Genomic DNA, 20,331 nt, shown 5'->3' on the forward strand with positions numbered 1-20,331 from the left:
CCTAGCTCAACAATCTATTGTTGATGGCAATTTCACAAATGATGGGTAATAAAATATGACCAATCACCTTTGATTATTCTGTCGGTTTTGGCAGGGTGAGTATTTGATGATGAACATTAGTGTGAGTTAACTCCCTGCACCTCTCACTTATCTCTGATTCAGGCCTTGATGATAGCCAGTATGTAAGACGCGAATGACTTTCAACCAATATTTCTCAAATGGCGATTTTCATGCTTGCCCAACGAACTGTCGATCCGACCTTGATCAAGTAATTAAGACTGTTTAATATTAGATTCCCCGAATGGGGATGACTGCCAAGTTGCGGTGAAGGCCTGCAGTGTAGAATCCGTTTCTTTCTGTTCGCTAATAACAATAAGAATCTGAGGACTGACTAGAATTTGCTGAAATTCTTTCTGAAACTTTCAAATCAGCCTGAAAATGATTTTTCAAGAGCAGTCTGTAGAGCCGCAGTACCATTGCTACAAAGGCTCTTTAATAAAGATTCTACTACAACTGAACCTGCCACTGGGTGCGCTATTGTGCATATATCTACAGCGGCCCAAGGGCTCTGCGGAACTATAGCGCCTACTCGAGGGTATCCCAAAGCGTAATGAAATTGCGAGAGTCTACTGTCTCAAAATTTTGACAAGGAAGAAATGAGCGGGAGAGTTCTCTCCACGTCTATATCACGAAAAGTAGTGCTTTCTTAAATAGCGAGAATACTCACTTTAGCCTCATAAGAAAATCCTAGCCCGAATGCCCTCAAATCAAGTAATCCCCAGCAAGTCCCACCCAAGCCTGCAGTGGATTACCTACTTTCCGTCCGCATATGCCAGAAAACATGTCATTTTCTTGAGTATCTTGGCATATCTAGATATCAAATCTTCACATTCGGCAGTTACGTGCTGCAATCGGCAGAATTTGGGCGCCAATGCTGTATGAAGAATCTGTGATACACCCAAATGTGCCCCTCACCGCTCCCCCCCTCGCCCCAGCTGTCTCAGCTTTCACGAAACTGAATTAATTTTCAATAAAGTATTTTGTTCAGGCGAGAAACTCTTTACACTAACACTTTTATCGAAGGCTCTGGAGGATACAGAATGCGTCACTCAAAGTTAAGCCGCCCTTTGCTACTCGCGTAAAATATATATGATCTTCTACACACGGCCTTGTTCAATCTTCCCAGACAGTCTGCTGAACTCAAAATAGCATCCTATCACCCTCAACAAAAACTCCACGGTACAAAATTGCTACCCGTATAAGGACCGACATGAAGCATACTTTTTTACAAGACATAGAAGGAATATCGTATCTATTTCATCATATCTTCCTCCCGCCGAAGCTTCCACAGGAAGATGACTACAGTGTCGGCCACGAGGTTCTTCTAACTGATGAAGTGATCGATGCCCTTTGTCAATTCAAATCTTACTTCTCTTCAGACGAGGCTGAAGTTATTGGAGAAGCTTTGACAATGATTACTCGACTACGACAGGTTCACGGCCTCAACGGCGAGGTAGATGAAGGACAGTTTAGTGATGTTCTTAGACAATTGAAAGAAGAAGGTCAACTGCATTTCACCCTTGATGGCAAAGTCAAGCTTGTTAACAAGAACCCAGGCGGTTTCCTACCAATCTACGTTCACGAGCAGAATGCTGCTATCTTGATCAGCAATAAGGGCATGAGAACTCACGTCGAATGTTTTGAGCTCTCTCCTGTAAATGAAGCGGTGATGTCAACGAAAGGTCGACTTCAACGCACATTTCCTGGCCCGGCATTGATTTTCGATACTTGTATCTTCAACGAGCCTGATCTGCTTACGATGTTGGCACAAACTATTTCTCGCATGAGTCAACAGCCCGTTGCTGGTACAAAGCCGAAGATCCGAAAAGCAAACCGCCAGCACGACGAAGACAGGGATACAACCGATCCGAAAATGATCGTCGACTTTCTCATGGCCACACTTCGGCCGCTGTCTAAGGACGGCATAGACGAACAAATTCAAAAACGTTGTCGTGAAGAAGTCATGTGGCGTGATTGTCGTTCTCCGTGGCGACGGTCAGCTTTATGGCTTCTCATTCGCGTCGCGCTCCAATTGGTTTTTTCCCGCTTATGTGATGGCCGAGGAGTCTCTCAGTTGTATAAGTCATTTTTGATATATTTCATGGGCTCTATTCTTGACAAAACATCCGAAACAGCCTCTCATGAGATGCTTCACCTCATGACGGCTAAGGTTGTCCGTCGACTGATGAAACTCTCCTCCACGGAAGAGCCTGCGTGGTTTGCTCCGATCCAGTCAATTCTTCAGCGAGTGGGTGATATAACCCAGACCGGGTGGCAGCGTATTGTGGGCGAGAACGACCGTCAAATTGATTTTGAGTCTCTCAGAGAGCTAGAATTCAAAGAAGATACTGAGTGTTCCATGCCACGACTGGACTGTTTTTTACGGGACATGGGCCGAAAAGACGATAAAGACCCATCCGAATCGTTCCAGCCCTCTTCGCAGCTTATGCGTTTTGAAGCCAGAAAGCTGCCGATAGGCTTGGAATCTTGCTGTCCTGAATACGTTGTACAAAACCTTTGTGGTTTTGAAGATTGGGTCGACTCATGTCTGGGGAGTTGGATAGATAATCATCTTGAGGATGCCGCAACATGCACTCAGCTCGGCCGTTTGATTTCCGAATATCACAAAGTGGCGTTGAGTACATATTTGCACAATCCAGAAGCCACGTCTATGATGCTGCTCACACTGTTGGAATTATGGATTGCCTGCGATAAGTCAGCGATTCGCCTGCATCCGCACTTGGAAGACTATGATCATTGCATACCCATAGGCTGCTTCTACTCTCTCCTACTCCCGTTTAAATCACAAATGATTCGACTTGGTCGTGCGGAGGAATATCTCGATCTTCGTCAGAGACGGTTAAAACATCCAGGGCCGGGGGTCTTTCGTGATTATGGAACTCGGTCCTGTTTCTCTGTTCGGTATTTCGATCAATCTGATGAGCACCAACAGCTACTTCGAGCCATCGAAGAGCAGGCCAAGCATGACAAGGATCAGAAACGTGCCGAATTGGTACAGAAACACGCCCGCTACACCCACTTGATGACTTTAGCGTCTGAGACCATATGCCAGTATGACAGTGTGCTCCTGGATCGAAGATTTAGTTTCCGTGAGTCACGGCACAGCCAGTCCTGCCCATGCCGCGGCTATATCTCACAAGCAGAGTCAATCAAGATTGACATCCACGAATGGCCGTTACCGACGAATCCACAACAAGCCAAGTCTACAGTCTTCGAGCTCCGAATTCCGGAGCCATTCCGGGGTTGGAGAGATGCCACGCTGTACGTGCTTCACAATTGCCTGGGTGTTGCATATTCAAAGATTGAGAAGCCTAGATCCGAGCATAGACTGAAAAATTATCAGGGTCTCTCCTCATTCTTTTCTTGCTCGACTGATTCCCAGCGGATATGCCTTCTATCACAAGTTAAACCTCATCAGAACACGCATCGTCGCAAGAGGTTGATCATCCATGTCACAGAAGATGATGTGTGCTTGAACAATGCTTTACAACTTCAGTACTTTGACAACACCGCGGGTTGTTTTGTGAGCAGTTTTGAGAGGAAAGAAGAGACCGAGATCGGATGTACCTACCAGCTGCCACAAAGGAGCTCCGCCCTTCAAAAATTCCTGTTTCGTCCAGCTAGCCAACCACATGGTCCATCGCCAAACACCGTGATCGCGACCCAGAATGCCGCACCCGTGGAAATGTCGCTTGCGGAGTACAAAGCACTCGCAGCAATGCCACTTGGCCTGGAAATTCAATGGCAGAACATTCTTTTAGAATTGTCAATGCCTTTGATTGACATGAAAAAAGTGGAGTCGGCATTATTCTTCCGTCAGATTGTCCACCAAGCGGGTCTGCCCCGGACCGATACGTGGATGAGATGCGGTCACGCGATCTTACGTAAACCGAAATTCACGGCGAGATTGCTGTCCTCTATCAGCAAGATGGCGGAAAGGATGAAAGGAAACTGGAACCTGGTCCATGGATACCACACGCTGATAAATCTCCTACTTCGAATTCTCAGTCTTTCACCTTGTGAAAAGGACCATCGAAAATGTCTCGATCTGTTACGTCTAATGCGCCAAAATTCTTTCCAGTGGGTCGAAAGTGTCAGAGCAGCGGCTAGTGGAGAGATTGACGACGCGCGAAAGGTTGAGGTGATTGCCAAAGCTGTCCATATCGCTCTGGTGTGTGTCCAAACATTTGACACCGAAACCGATCTACAGAGCTTTGATCTGTCGTCAGATGTGTCACTATTTCTGCGGTGCTGCATGATTATTTGGAATGGACGTGACTGTTTGCCCCTGGGAGTCGGCTCCCTGCAGCGCATACTGTACTATCGCTGGCAAGTGTTATGCTATCACAGCCGTGCAGTACTAGCCGCGGCTTGTTCCGTTACCTCCTTTTCCCCGATCGACAGTGCCATTTCCGAGGCGTGGGCGGCATATCCAGCTGGTTCTATATGGTCAGAAGTTTCTCCATCTGTGTCATATTGGCTTCACGCCTTATGTTCAGAGTCCACTGGAGAACGTGTCCGAACACAACAGGTACACTATAACTTGCTCACGGGAGAACTTCTTGTCAATGGACTTCCACTTGCGCATCTGCCGGCTGAATATATGTCAAATCAAATATATCGCATCCTCTTCGGAGAAAGATCGCAGTTGGAGGTGATGCCAAGTGACCAGCCCGGAATGCAATTTTCGTGCCGAGCGAAATACTGCGGTCATACTATACATTTGGGCATGACCCCTAGTCCCGGATCAACAAGATCCCACCTGGCCGTCAAAGCGGTGAGAGATGGCCAAGCATGGGTTCTCGTGCCAAAGAGACTCTTCCTTGGATACTTTCCCGACGATTTCATTCACAATCACGCTCACTGGTACGCCATCGATAGGGGGTACATTGAATTCAGGCCCCTATCATCCCCGTGGATATCATCTGAGCAGCATTGGAGATTGCGCAAAGGGGACTCGGAGAATTCATGGCGTCTAGAGAACCGGGAATATCACCTGGTCGGCAGCAGAAGCAAGACCGCGGATACCTTAGCTAGGATTCTGAATCCCTTGGAGAAGCTTTCCGGGATTCATTGCCGGCTCGATAAGGTCAAATTCACGTTATATATAAATCTTCCGCGTTTGAGACTGGAATTTGTCCTCCCTGAGCGCTCCACGGCAGTTCAGTGTCGACAGTATCCGGGAATGACTATTGATGCAAAACAAGCGTGCAATGCGCTAGTCGGGTTGTACAGTAAATTGATCCTCGTCAATACCGATTCTTTCCAACGCATCATTCTCATTCCTGAAGGCGATGTTGCTTGGTCACAGGCCGGCGATCATGTTCAGGTCAACGTGCTATGCGAGGCGCAATGGCATGCATATTCCATTGATGAGCGACTTGGGCGTTTTGTGGATAATGGAAGCCTACAGAGCAAGCTCTTTTTGGCTTATTTGCACGCCATCACTTCGTATTTCCTTCCCGATCCACTGACCAGGCGTACGGGCACCGAGCAGGCACTTTCCATTCTTCGTTCCGCGTCCGTTCGATCATTCGATCGACTCCGACCGGAGAACGTCGCCATTCTCACCAGAATTGCTACCTTGACCCCGCAGAGAAGATTTTATCCAGATAATGAGCAGGTGATGCAAAGTGTAGAGTGGAGGCACGCTCTCAGCTGCTTGTCACAACATCCAGGGTTTTACGAAGAGGTAGCAGCCATCCAGGATCAAAACTCACGTGTCATGTTTTACTACCCGGGCGAAGAACCTGCCACGCCTTCTCTTCCAAGCGTGAACCAACACTTGTTACTTCGTGAGAAAATTCGTACTGCGTCGTTCCGCGTTTCTCAATTCGGCTCAGAAGACCACACAGGCAAGCATGACCGCCATTACGCAAGCCGGGACGCCAATCGCTGTTCGCCAAACAGCACTCGAGCGTTCACGATTAGCAAGATGCTATGCTGCAAGATATCTCGTGCGCGAAACATTGAATCCGGGGAATGGCTCTCCCACGTCTGGAAATTTCTGACTACCTCGTTTGAAATACGTGGTCCTGGAACCCAGATAGAGATCGCAAGGTTGCGATATAGCGCAGAGTGGATACTTACCTCGCAAGGCTTTATCGCTGAGAATTGGTGTGCAATACAACAATTGGTTTCATCACGCAATCGTCGATTCAACAAGTATCAACTTCTAATCTGGCTGTCAACCGTCGCCTACTCGGCCCAGACCGATATGATTGTCGTCGAGACTATTGCATCTCTGTACTTGAACCCAGAAGTCATTTGCGAGTATACGACCATCCGAGGAAAATATCAACCCGGGGAAGGTTGTGAGTGGGATCGCGGGACAATTCAGACTCTCATAGAAGCTGCACAGCTTCATTCAACACCGGAAGATAGGCTTGAACCTTTTCCCTACGAGACCCATGGCAATTTTGAGTCACGCATTAGAGAGCTCCGAATAATAAAACGGAAGCTCGCCTGCAAAACTGCGGCGGATTATTTTTACCGTCAGTGGCCTACACACTCGCCGTCATGTCCCGCCGCACAAGAAGCTGTCGACTTGGATGAGTACCTGGATATTCCCAGAATCATAACTTTGGTGACAGACAGGTTCTCTATTTGGGTTGATAATGGTCAGCTTCGGCAATGCCTGGCCAGCATGATAAATCAGCTATGTGTACATCCAGTTCAAGACATCCAGCCGCCGCCCTATCCGGAAACGTCCTGTCCAGAGCCGGCTCAACCACGGCGAGGATATGTCTCTTTTGATGATTTGATGGCGATGTGTCCACTCCCCAACATTAAGGAGCCTCTGTTGCCGGACTTTCTCCGGGAAGACTCAAAGAAAAGTCCCCCAAGCGGGAATCTATTGAGTCTTATTGACTCGATGGGCAGCTACGCCAGTTCTCCGTATGAGAAAAGGTACGTGGAGATGTTGCGAGATAGTGTCAAATCGCTATCTTGCACCAAGAATCAGACTCAGTTCACAATCAACTGTGGCGATCTTGAACGGTCCGTCGGCGCCTACCTCAATATGTGCGAGAGGTATAATCGGTATGTTTACACAACTCTCATATCGAGGCTGCTGCCGCCTAGTTCAACAGACGAGTCACGGACATCGAGCACCTTCAAAGAGAAGATTTCTGCTCTGGCTTTCAGGGCTCACCACACCCCAAGATTGTCACCCATTCTCCTGTTGGAGCAGCTGAGCCGGCATCGTTGGTCACAATTAGCCACCCCGTGGCGAAGCTGGTTCATACTCTACGGTCTTTCCATCACAAAGCTCCAGCAAGCGCAGCGACTTTGCCGCTTGGTCCTTAGTCCCGAGGATTTTCTCAAAGAGATCCGCAATTCAGGTCATATCAATTGGGATCCATTTCAAAAGCCCGAGAATCTTCTTTTAGAGATCGAAAGCGGTATTTTGATTCGGCCAAACCAGGAGACGATTGCCATGGCAATGACTTGGTCCACCCGAGGACAAAATATCGTGCTGCAATTGAACATGGGGGACGGAAAATCATCGGTGGTAGTGCCTATTGTTGCCGCAGCGCATGCTAATGGCCGATGCATTGCCAGAGTTCTGACTCCAAAGCCCCAATCGCGACAGATGTATCAAATGCTGGTTGGGAAGTTGGGCGGCCTCCTAGATCGTCGAGTTTATCAGCTTCCATTCTCGCGGTCATTGAGTCTCGGGGAGGTTGAAGTGGAGGAAATTCAGCGCATGTGTTACGAGTGCATGTCAATTGGCGGTGTCTTGCTTGTGCAACCGGAGCATATCCTGTCCTTGAAGCTCATGTGTCTTGAATGCTTCATTATAGGGAAACCCGCGCTAGGGCGCACGCTACTCCAAACCCTGAACCTCTTTCGCGAGTATGCCTGTGACATCATCGATGAGAGTGATGAAACTTTCAACGCCAAGTCTGAATTGATATATTCTATGGGCACTCAGCGCCCCGTTGAGCTCAGCCCGCAGCGATGGGTTCTCATCCAGGAACTGTTGTATTTGGTAGAATTATACGCCTGTGAAGTGAAGGCTGAGTTACCAGACTCCATTGAGTTCATTCAGCCTGAAAATAGGGGTTTCCCACGCATTCGTGTGTTGGACTGCGATGCTGAACATGCACTACTCCAACGAGTTGCGACTCATATCTGTGAATACGGGATTGGTCCCCTGCCCATTGCCCGACAGCCTCGCGTGGTCCGACAGGCATTTTTGATCTATATCCTGAAACCTGAACCAACCGCTGATGAGATATTCGCAGTGGAGTCTAGTACTCAAGCAGGCTTTTGGGATAAAAGCATGCAGAGTCACCTCCTGCTTTTACGAGGCCTGCTTGCAGGCGGAGTGTTAGCATTTTGTCTGGGGCGAAAGCGTTGGCGTGTCAACTACGGGCCCGATTCACGCCGGGACCCATCGACGCGGCTTGCGGTACCGTATCGCGCCAAAGACTGCCCTTCACTGCGCTCGGAGTTCAGTCATCCCGATGTCGTCATCCTCCTTACCTGCCTTCAGTATTACTACAGTGGACTCACCAACAGCGAGATCCTCCTCGCCTTCAATCATCTGGCAAAATCTGATGAGGCGGAAGCAGAGTACCAAGCCTGGGCACAGGGTGCACCAATGCTCGAAACAGGCTTCCGACAATTAGTCAGTGTCAATTTGGACGATGAGCATCTTTGCACGAGCCGAATATTCCCTGCACTTCGGTTCTCGAAAACCGTAGTGGACTATTTCCTCGCTCAAATAGTGTTTCCAAAAGAGATAAAAGAGTTTGCCGACAAGTTGTCCGCCTCAGGCTGGGATACAGGGGAACTCAGAACAAACCCCACCGTCGGTTTCAGTGGAACCAATGACTCACGAAAAACCCTGCCACTGACCGTCAAACAGCTCGACCTTCCCGAGCAAAATCATACAAATGCCCTGATACTGGAATACCTATTAAGGCGGGAAAACTCCGTGGTGGATATCCCCACATATCATCGATCAGGTCAATCGGATGTTTCTATATTATTGGAATTGGTGGCGAAGCTGAACCCGCTTACAAAAGTAATTCTCGACGTGGGTGCGCAAATCTTGGAGCTTAACAACTTTGAGGTAGCACGGCAATGGCTATCCATTGCTCAGAATGACCAGATCCGAGGCGCGATTTTTGTCAATGATGAGGACAATATTTGCGTCGTGGACACTGAGGGTCGAGTGGAGCTTCTACAGACCTCACCGTTCGCGTTCCAAATGGAAGCCTGTTTGGTCTTCTTGGATGAGGCACATACGCGAGGCATCGATCTCAAGCTGCCGGTGGATTATCGTGCAGCGGTGACCCTGGGCCCGGGCATCACCAAGGACAAGCTAGTTCAAGGTTCGAAATTCTTCCCTTTTGTGTAATTGTGAAGAGGTGTAAACCCTAACTTTTCATAGCCTGTATGAGAATGAGAAAACTTGGCCATGGACAATCGGTCATTTTTTGCATTCCTGGCGAGATCAAGCGACAAATCTTGTCCTTAAAGAGCCGCGACATTATTTCTAACATTGGCGTGTCTGATGTTGTGCAATGGGCGATCTTAGAAACGTGGCAAGACATGCGACGCAGTATGCCACTCTGGGCCGTTCAAGGCTGCCGCTTTGAGAAGCAAAAGATCAGATGGCAGGACTACCGAATGCACGAAGGCGTTAGTTTGGCCCCGGAACAGGCGGAAACATTTCTCGAACCAGAATGTCAGACCCTCGAGCAGAGGTACAGACCACCTCACAACACCTTGCGAACAGTGGATGAAGATATCGAGGTTTTTGAGGCCATTCACGAGCGTTGTAGTGAATTTGAAGGCCTAGCTCCTTCCGCATCCCTCGATGAGGAACAAGAGCGCGAGCTTGCACCGGAAATTGAGAGCGAACGCGAAGATCAGCGCCCTCCCGCGGCCCAGCCTGCCGCACACCGTATCGACGATGATGTGGTCTCATACATCGAATCAGGTATGATTCGGCAATCTTCTAACGCCTACCAACCCGCCTTCAGCAGTTTACATAATCTATCTGCCGCGTCACAGATAGACTTGGATCGATTTCATTCGAATCTGTTGGCAACTGCTGACTTTATCAATACTGTTCAATATCCAAAGGGATCTCCATTTGTTTCCGATGCTTACCAACGATCTGTGCGCTTCATTTTGTCCACTGCTCCTTCTGTTTCACGGAAGGCGAATAGTCTGATGGAAATCATGATCATCAGCCCATACGAGGCAAATTTCTTGATGCCAGCGATTGAGAAATCAAAAGCCGTTGCACTTCACGTGTATGCTCCTCGCTACAATCGGGATTTCGCACCTCTCGACAGACTTACGCTCTATACCACCCCTACGGTCCTCAATGTTGGGCCTATTCCCGGCCTTCTCAGGATGCAACTCAATCTCTTTGCAGGCCAGCTATATCTTGAGTCTTACAGGGATTACCAGGAGCTTTGTGCTTTCTTGGGCGTGGCGTCAACCCCAACACCAGCCAGTTTGTCGGTTGCGGCAGACGGTTTCATCCACATGAATCCGAACGGAACGTTCCCTCGGAGCCCTCTGAGGTTCATCAAGTTTTTGCTGTCTCAAATTCGGAAAGACGGCCGAGACATCCGAAGGACCCATTTGGGACTGATCGTGGATGGACAATTGTTGACTTGTTCGGATGTAGAGGAATCTGCTCTTGCCATCACAGAACGAGCTATCCGGACGCTGCAACTAGAATCCACGTAGATTGGCTACGTCAGTATTGATAATATGACCGCAGCATTAGTTACAAGGGCTGGAACTAGGTGACAAAATCAGTGTGATTGAATTTTGAAGGTAGTGAGCCAATAAGGCCGTGGGACACGACTCACTCACCACGATGTCCTCCGTCAAAATTTGGCATGAATATTTAGATGAGCCAAGGAGACAACATGATAAAAGCTATTAGACTCTAAGGCTTACTTTTCTGCCTTGCGATATTTACCTGTACTTCCAAAGCAATCAAAACGATCCATTCAAGTACAGGCACAAGCTACAAAGACCCACCTTTCGACCGATCAGTTGGAATATACTCTGAAAATGCTTCATGTCATATATGCGAGCCCTCTGAACGATATCTTCAACCGCAAGGACGCACACGCGTCACCAGCTTTTCATATACGAAACTGTTACAGAGTTCATATGGGCTTCCCTCACTACGGGATTCTAGGTCGTACCTACGCACTCGGTGAGACAGAGCCTTTACAAAAGACCCTCCGGATGACCATCACATTTATTCCGGTTTCGTAATACACTGAAATATGATGAATAGCGGAGATATCACTTCTACACTTGAACTCCACGAAATAAAGGGGTTTTTACGTGCCAGTAAGTTCAAACCTACCTTTATGATTAAAAGGAGGTGTTACAGTCTTGAATGGCTTAAAGGACTTGCCTACCTCATCTGCAGTCCGCCGTGGAGTCCGTGCTGTCTGCCTCTCAAGCTCGTTCACAGCAAAGATAGCAAATTTCAAAAATGTAGAGAGAGCAGCAATACACTATTTGTTGATGGATGCAAAGCATAGCCAAAAATGGCGAACCAAGAAGAGGTCTTGAACTTGTCTGCAGACATGAGCAATAAATTGGCGACGTTCTCAGCAGAGCACCAACCTTTATCGACGCCACTTCCGCGAAGACCGCCAGTAGAGCCCAACCGGCCCATTCAGAGTTCCACGGCTGAGCCCAAGCTAGACATTGGGTTCGTGAGTGATTTGAATGCGAAGAAAAACACCTTGTATCAGTGGCCAGAGATTACCGAACCTGGAGTATTGAAGAGTTATCCAGCAGCCGATACTACTTCCAAAGCATGGCTGGATCTGGCGAGTTACGCTAGGGAAGTCCTTGCGGCCCAAGATAGCCGTCACTTTTCCCTGGGTTTTACAATATGTGGATCCTTTATGCGAATATCGGCGTTTGACCGTCTCGGGGGTGTCGTATCAGAACGCTTTGACATAAACAAGGGCGGGCTTCTATTTGTGTCCAACGTTCAGGGGTCTGTGGATGAGCGAGGAGTAATGTGGATTCGACCCTATCATAACCACGAAGGATAGCTGGTGAGTGGTTGAAATTGAGAAATCTGGTCAGACCTAGCGTCTCGTTCTTCAAGAAGAACCTTGTATCGCTGGCTGAGCCATAACATGCTGGAAAGTATACCGCGAAGCAGACCCTGGGACTCCGCTCGTTATCATGGATTCTTGGCAATATACCAAGCGCGGCGAAGAGCGCGAGCTTCTCAAGTAGTAGCTATGCGTGTGCAACTAGAAATATAAGTGTTCCCGCTTCTGGCATCCAGAATCAAGCTTTACCTTTTGTCAAGTGCTTCCTCCTATGATTTCTAGTAGTTGGAAACCCCCTGTACTAATATTTCTAATACCTCTTCTGTATCTCTATGGTTGTGAGGCCTTTGTTGACACTTCTCTGCTTCTATCTAACAGAAATCACTCATCCGCGGTAAGTTAAGCATTTTGGATAGGGTGCCGTTAATAAAGATCTGATGGCAAGCTAGGAAGGGAGCTGAAGAGAGAGAAGGGATTTTTATTTCCTACTGCAGAGGGAAATCTATAGGCGCTATAACTAAGCTAGGAAGGAAGGCTCCAGACTGTATCACGCAGACCTATCTGGAGAACCTCTGTCGCTGTGGTGAAGCTTGATCTCGTGTGGCGAACAGACCCGTGGCGATACTGACGTGTAAGGGGCAGGGCGGAACGTGCCAATCCTGCGTAAACAAACACGCCTCTGGAGAACGCGAAGACTTAGGTGCGGAGGAACAATCTATTCCGGTCTAGGTAATCTTGTTACGTCTATCCTTCTATTTCTCTACAGAATATACTACGATCATACGCAGGAAGTTCATGAAATTTCTTCACAGGCCATATTCAAGTCATTTCAACTGTGCTACTGGTACATAGTCAGATACATGAAACCGGGTTCGTTCCTTTGCGAGCTGCACGCACGGCCCCAAATTCCTACAAGTGTCAGACTGTGGTACTAAGAGACTCTCGAACAAATTTGATAGAGTTTTTCTACCGATCAAGAGGTCGTAGGTGTATTAAAGAACCACCAGATTCGTGAGCAGACTTGGAGCTCTCCAAAGAAACGGGCTATCTCAGATTCAAGCAAGGTCAATATCATGTCGGTAAGATCGTGATTCGCACTACTATCGATGGGGAAATGTGTATATATTCGGATCTTGATTTGGTGACTTACGCACTAATCCTTCTGGTGAACCACCGCAATCCTGCGATATTTCAGGCTTCTCTATCGTGCCGTTGAGCTTCCTTAAAATTATCTTGTTCCCTTGTCTTGAGGGACAAGGTTTAGCTGAAGTGGATGACCTGCTTGAGAGAGAGAAATGCTATGTGTTAGATGTTCATCCATTTTTTAAAAGGAGAGCTTGCTTCCATAAAAACGTCGGCCAGGGGAGGGGCAAGAAAGTTCCGGTAACCAGACTGGATGTTTAACGATCATTTGGTGATAACGTGTATGAGTGACTCCTCTAATAGATGACTTTAGCGTAAGTATTTATACGTCACGGATTTTCTAAGAATTGCTGCCGACGGCGGTGAGTGAAGGCCGACCGTATCTTCCTCTTTGTGCTGCGTATTGTCCGTATCTGACGAGCCCTATACAGATGTTTTATGACTGGAAGACTCTCGCATAACATTGGGGTATCGCGCTACAAGCGGCTGGACAGAGTTGGAACCGAGCAACTCCGGTAGACTAAACAAATTTCTAAGTATTCCTTACAGATACTCTTTGCAAAGACTGGAAGTGGTTGAATGCGAGCACGATACGTAGGCCACTGGTAGCACTTCTATCGTTAACTAGTATCGTGATAGCTCGTTGACGCGTCTCAGCTTGGAATGCTTTTGGGAGGCGAATTTTGTGAGCGCCACAGAAGTAGGTGTGGGGAAGCTGAAAGTAACCGCGCGAGTCCACTTTTTTAAATCCAAAGCGGTCTTGATGGCACCCGCGTCGGGGTCTATACGTATCGAAGGTTCTTAGGGGCCTCTACTCACGTTGAGTGGATTTTGAGTGCTTGGCTAGACTGTTGTTCTTCTCGCTATTTTTTATTGCAATATTGAGATAGAGGCTAGTCTGGTCAGAGTTCTGGTCGGTAGTCCGACGTTGTCCATGCTCTGTGACCAGGATCATTCTTGGTTCTTATCGCTTTCCCTGGTCTTTTTTGGTGCTGACTGGTAAATGACTCGCTCGAGCCGTAGTTGGCACACGCGCTCACACAATTTCGCTGTGTATCGTCCGGGAGGGGGGGGGGGGGGGGTTTCGCACCGCATATTAATTAGCCTCGATCGTCCTGATGGAGAGTTAGCCGCTGGCATGATGCGGCATCTCACAGTAGGGGTATACTCCAGGCCTCAGACCTCTAGTGCTCGATCGAACGAGTGGGCTGGCTGTCAACCCGATGTTCTCGGAACTCCAAATTACCGAGGGTACCAGGCGGGATGCTAGTGGGTCTGTATATATGATTTCATTTGCTGGATGATGATGAATGCAATGATGCCCGAGCTATTGGACTGTCATCTATTCCCTGGATACTATGTAGAAATATATACAGATCGGAATAGACATCGATCTTGTCTTCATCGAAGCCAAGAAGGGCCAGCTGTGAGACATGCAGAAAATCGTGGCCACGCCATTCGCAGAGACCACCATACAGACAGATAGATATCTTGCCAGATGGTATTTCCAATAGCAGATCGGTCAATTTTGTCAATCTTTGTGGGAACTCGAGTCTTTATAAATTGTATGTCAGAAGCAATAACTCCACCACGCTCGAAGCCAAAAACCAAGCCAGCCGTACCAAATTTTGATAAGCGCTCAAATTACGACCCGACTTCCTTGTATACCTACTCCAGTCCCTTCTCAGGCGTATCAATGATACACGATAGCTATTTAGGCAGTGTCAGATTTAGGTCCAAATGGATAAGGAGTAGTCAATGTGGTCTCCTCGTGAAACGTCTGCTACAAACAGGAAAGATGGTTGCAAGACATGCGCTTTACCTGTTGTGGGGGTTTCGATATCCACATCACGAATGTACCGCATTGGTGCAGTCTTAAACACAAGAAGGCTCAAAATAAATCGGAGCAAAGTGCTTCCAAGATGAGCCAGTCTTCGATTACCATCATGGTTGTCTTCTTCTGCACCGGCTGCCGTCAAAGCCTGCACGAGATGTTCTGTATTGCACAAAGAATAATCGACAATCGCTTGAACGACAATTGTATCCAGTTGAGTAGCCATACTGAATTATTATGCACAAAGAGATGAGACCTTAAATATTATATACTTTGCGAAGACCACCTCATGCCACATTTGGCTATGCCTGACGTCAAATAGACGTCGACGCAGATTCCGTGGATGATCTGCCTGATGATGCGGCCTGAAGATTGTATCGTATGGATCGACGAGACAATCACAATCTTCCACCACGAAAATCATCCAGAAAACGGGGAGGAAATAGATCCCCATCGTCTTCATGGGTTGTAACTGGAGCAACAGGGTTGTTAGGTATGCACGCATAGTCTATGATGTGGGTGGCGCACAAACTATCGGTTGCAGTCAGGAATGAGACATCTGACATAGTGTTTAATGCATATCCCGCGTCTTGGTTGGGAGCGTAGTATACACATAACTAAAGAAACCGCTTTACCAGTATGTCGCCATATTCTGAGCAGTATGTGCAACAAGTCAATAATTTCTCACGCGTTGACTCCGCATAGCTCATTCGACAAGGACGCATTGCAAGGGTTTTTCTTCAACCTTCTTGTTTCTTTCTTTGCGCGGCTTAACGCTTGATTCTCCGCGTGGGCAGCTCTTATATCAGCGTCGGGGTGCACATGTCTTGAGAAATCGCGTCGTCAGGCCGACAACTGCCTAACAGTGGATATTGCGACATTCCTTCGAGACCTTGAATGCTTTCGCTGTAGCATCCCTGGAGATTGAGCGCGCATTTGTATAAAAGAGAATACGAAAGTGACCCTAGTTATATCTTACTACAATCACTACTAATCATATAGATCGATACGATATCTACTTTCACAAGGTAGGAGGACTTGTTTATCAAGACGTGGCTCGCAGCGGTCAGGTTGTAGGTTGACACAAGGACTAATTTTAGGTAATCCGGTACTCCTTGTAACTTTTTTAAGAGTCGCTTTCGTACAAACCGGTACCGCGTATCTGTGGCTTAAGCGGTTCGCCCATTAGCCTTGGTGGATTGAGTGATCACGTCCACAATTTTGGCCTCGATTCGAGAAAGGTAACGATTGGAACAAGAGAAGTATTAATGGCCAAAATAACCAGTAGAAATTCATTACCGGTGCACTGGTCATCGTTCTATCCGGGCTTTGGAAGTAGGAAGACTTGAGGAAAGAGACAGCGTTTCCTGCAGGTTTTTGCACGATTTTTGATCGATTCAACGCTTAGCAGGATAAAGACTTGACGTTTCTGCCACGAGCGATGGGGCGACTTCTCTGAGAATATTGACTACATACTTTGTATAGCCATTTAAAGACGCTGTTGTCGACACGAAACAACCCGATATGGATACACAAAGTCCAGAGATGTCAAAATACCTACAAAGATATACTCAAAATCCCAAAAATCAATGCCGTCACACCGTAGGAAATCACTCATCAGTTGGTATAGTGTAAGTACGTCTAGTCGGAAATCCTGTCATCCAGGTGATCATCAGGTTGTGCCGAATTGACGAGGCCGTGATGCATAGTCTTGCTTTTTGTGCAGATATTCTTATGCGCACTGTTCAGTGACAGTGAATAGTTTGCGTCTCGGCTGATGCACGTAAATAACTTCAACTACTTGGTTTGAGCAAGTTCATCGCCGCTGTCCTGCCATCCAACGGGCGCAGAAGCTTCCTGCAACCTTTTGGCAGTTGCATATTATCCACATCTGTAATTTCAACGGCAAACACAGTGGCGGTAAAGCTTCCACCTCATAAATCAGGTACTACAACAATGACTCAGCCCCCTGCCAGACTGTCCTGGAGTAGTCACTTTGAGACTGCTCTAGGAACTCAAGCAAGGGCTCTTAGCTGGCTCTGTGGATTTCGCGGATTCTGGGTGACCATTGGTAAAGGATTTTAGTAAACTCCGCGTGACTGATTTGTTGCCCGTAATCCCCCATTGAGGCAAGGTGGCCGCAGATTGATTGAATAAAGCAAAAGACGGCTGGACCAAACGCTTGAACTCGGAACTTCTGTAAGCGGCTTCGTAATCATCGGTGTCGTTTCATTATCATCATTTTCTTTCGATACTCTTTTGTGCTAGAATTCAGGGACGGGAAGACTTTGGCCCTCATTTCGTGTGTGACTTCTGCAAGAGCATTACACACTGGATTATTTCTCTGGACGAAAGGATTCCCAAATCTGTCCGTAGTGTAAGGAATTATTTGCAGGTGTTCCGTGCTTTCATGACTACTGCAATTTCTGAAAAGCTTCAAGGTGTGATAACGCGCCAAAATCATAGAGAAGAGGTTCTCTCCGTTCAAGTTTCCTAGTATCTTCAAGATTGCGAGGGATTTGTCGACGTTGTCAATAGCTTAGCGCATAATCGTGACCTGTAGATGAGATTGGAAGGTAAGAGTAAGGTGCTTTTTTATAGGCCTACCCCACTCCGAATCAATGACAGCAGTCCCTGGCAAGATTGCCTCTATGCAATAGCGCATCTCAATTGACTGATGTGCATTATTAAATATTTGATACGCTTAGGAACATGAGGCTTGATGGATGAACCGAGGGACTTTAGTCGATATCAGTAACATAACAGTGGTTGATGAAATTGGAAGCATTCCAGTCAATCTACCTTCAGAATCTATATCCATAGTCCGAATTCTCTTCTCAATATGTAGACAATTGATATTGTTTCGCAGCAAAGAGGATCTCCAAGGTACCTGATTTGTAGGCTAAGATTGCGACCGTGTCTCGAGAGACTATATTTCTTTGAATCTATACAGAGACTTGTTCAATAGTAGATTTACTGTGTAGACTCTGAAAACGCGCCGCAAGTTGCGATTTCATGTCGACAGAATGGGGAGACTACATTGTTCTACCTCAAGGTTGAATTTTGCAAGAGATGTCGCGAGGTAAGATCGTTGCATGAGCTCTGCAATAACGTGATTGTCCGACGATACTAAATTTTGGGTATCATGTGGAATGATTACGAGATGATGCAGACGAATGCCAGGGCATTCTTATCTATAAATCTGAACTAACGGACCGGTCATAGCAGAATATATAAGGTGATAGATACCCCATGAAGAGTCTCGGGTTATTTGGCAAAGTAAAAAAACACGAGGTTCAATCGTGGGATGGTGTGGGCTTTATGATCGAATATACGAACAGAGGTACTCGCTACTTTATCCTCCTGTGTGGCCACCTGGCTCTTGCCAGCACAGTCCAGGCTCGGCCACGCTCGACGCTGTTAGTGATAAATGACGCGGAGACCTGATAATGCCGTGGGTCGCTCAATGCCCGACACGAACTTGCAACAAATCATGCTATTGCATGTTTCACATCTAATGTGCTACTATCTTCACAGCTAGCATTGATTCAGGGATCTACCCTGTGTCACTCGCGCCCCAGCGAGGAATGCGTCGTTTCGAGAGAACACAAGCTTTCACGGCTATCAGAAAGAAAGTGGGCTGTCTATTTGAGCGTACCCCTTTTTCTTTCTATACATTCGAAAGTTGAAAAATTCCTATTTTCTCTAGCGAGTATTGATCTATACCACAGAAATTATGCTGTTCATAATCTCGTCGTGTTTGGCTTTGAGATGTTGCCACATTGCTTGATGGGAATTGAAACTTCGGTGATCCTTGAAATTGGAGCTACAGCCGTAGCAATACCACACGTGGTGATGTGCATCAGGTTCCCCAATGCTTCCGGGGCGTCTGATGAAGGCAGAATGAGAGCGACGAATATACTCTATTGCCGCTTGCATATCAAAATTTTCGACATGTTCAACGCACTCGAAGATTTCCATCCTCGAGTCTGTATGAGCAACTACATTGTGCCAGATCAAACCGGGAATATTCCAACATACCGAAGACTTCAAAAATGAGGTGAGCCTTGAAGAAAAATCAGTTGGGAATTGATCCGCTGCAAATATTGTCTCTGAGAAGGAAAGGAAGTTCATTCTTAACTCGAAATGCACTCAAACGACCACGTAATGAGCTTTTAAACGTTTGCGACCAGGTTGGCAATTTACACTCACAACATAAGTCAATTCTTCTTTCATTTTCTTCAGATCTAGATAGTGCAATCCAACAATAGCAGATATTGTAATTTACAGACCGTGACTTTGCTTGATCCGTAAATACGCCCCACTAGCTAGAAGGTACATCCGGCCTTGCGTCGGCTATCACCAATGCTTGTGCTGTCCGAGTATCCACTATTCCAGGAACGGTGGTTCCGCACAGAAGGATTGCAACCCCCACGAAGGGTATAGCTTCATGTACCTATTTCGGTGATCAATAATGGTTTGGAAACACATGTGACCTGTAAAGAACCTAGTGATCTCACATCGACCGAAGCAAAATTCCTGCAACAAAGACTTGACATATATGATCATTGCCCAATGTCCCACGGTTGTAGGAGTCGATATGAGCGATTGACTTCCCTGATACTAGGATTGTATCAGGATCCTGAGACGAACCCAGGAAAGAGACTCTTATCAAGTGAATACATCCAAAAGGGCGAGCCAGATCTGGCTATATTTGATCTAATTTCATAGAGATACCGTACAGATAGTTTTATTTTTATCACTGGTGGCAAGTTTCGTTCAACTGCTTGTCCGTAAGCGGCGTGAAAGTCAAGAAAACCGCTCTTACATTGTCTGGGACGAATCCAACATATATCGCTCTTCCTGTATGTCATCATGTAGGAAACAGCGAAATATTAAAGGGATTGTTGGCTCAGTAGTTCTCAGAATGTCTACAAGGTGCAACTCTCTGTCCTAAAATCCCGATGAATCTCTAGGCCAGCTTGTCAACTTTGAGTCTAATCTTTTTTTGGCCATGGGCGGCACTCGCATGTTACTTCCTGTGTTCGATTCGAGAGAGCCACGGAACTCTATATTGCCAATTGTGATTCTGGGAGCGAGCAGAGAAGGCCTCACAATGGGTTACTGCATCTCACAAGACTGATGAGATGATCCAAGTTAAGGATCACAGGAGGCGGTGCGGATCTTCGGCTTCACTTGTCCTCG

General features: G+C 47.1%; 2 protein-coding genes across 2 annotated transcripts; both read left to right on the forward strand.

Moving 5' to 3' along the window:
* Positions 1 to 1,270: 1,270 nt before the first annotated feature.
* On the forward strand, positions 1,271 to 10,800 carry N7539_008773 (uncharacterized protein; the record flags this gene model as incomplete). Its single annotated transcript, XM_056938368.1, has 2 exons — positions 1,271 to 9,425; positions 9,485 to 10,800. 2 exons carry the CDS (start codon positions 1,271 to 1,273, stop codon positions 10,798 to 10,800), a joined length of 9,471 nt encoding a protein of 3,156 aa, XP_056786376.1.
* An 824-nt stretch (positions 10,801 to 11,624) lies between these two features.
* N7539_008774 (uncharacterized protein) lies at positions 11,625 to 12,143 on the forward strand (the record flags this gene model as incomplete). The annotated part of the gene is made up of 1 exon (XM_056938369.1): positions 11,625 to 12,143. The coding sequence occupies one exon, from the start codon at positions 11,625 to 11,627 to the stop codon at positions 12,141 to 12,143; it is 519 nt and encodes a 172-aa protein (XP_056786377.1).
* Between the last annotated feature and the right edge of the window lie 8,188 nt (positions 12,144 to 20,331).

Source organism: Penicillium diatomitis (assembly GCF_028827545.1).
Source record: "Penicillium diatomitis strain IBT 30728 chromosome Unknown utg000014l_segment0_segment0, whole genome shotgun sequence".
NCBI classification, from domain to species: Eukaryota; Fungi; Ascomycota; class Eurotiomycetes; order Eurotiales; family Aspergillaceae; genus Penicillium; species Penicillium diatomitis.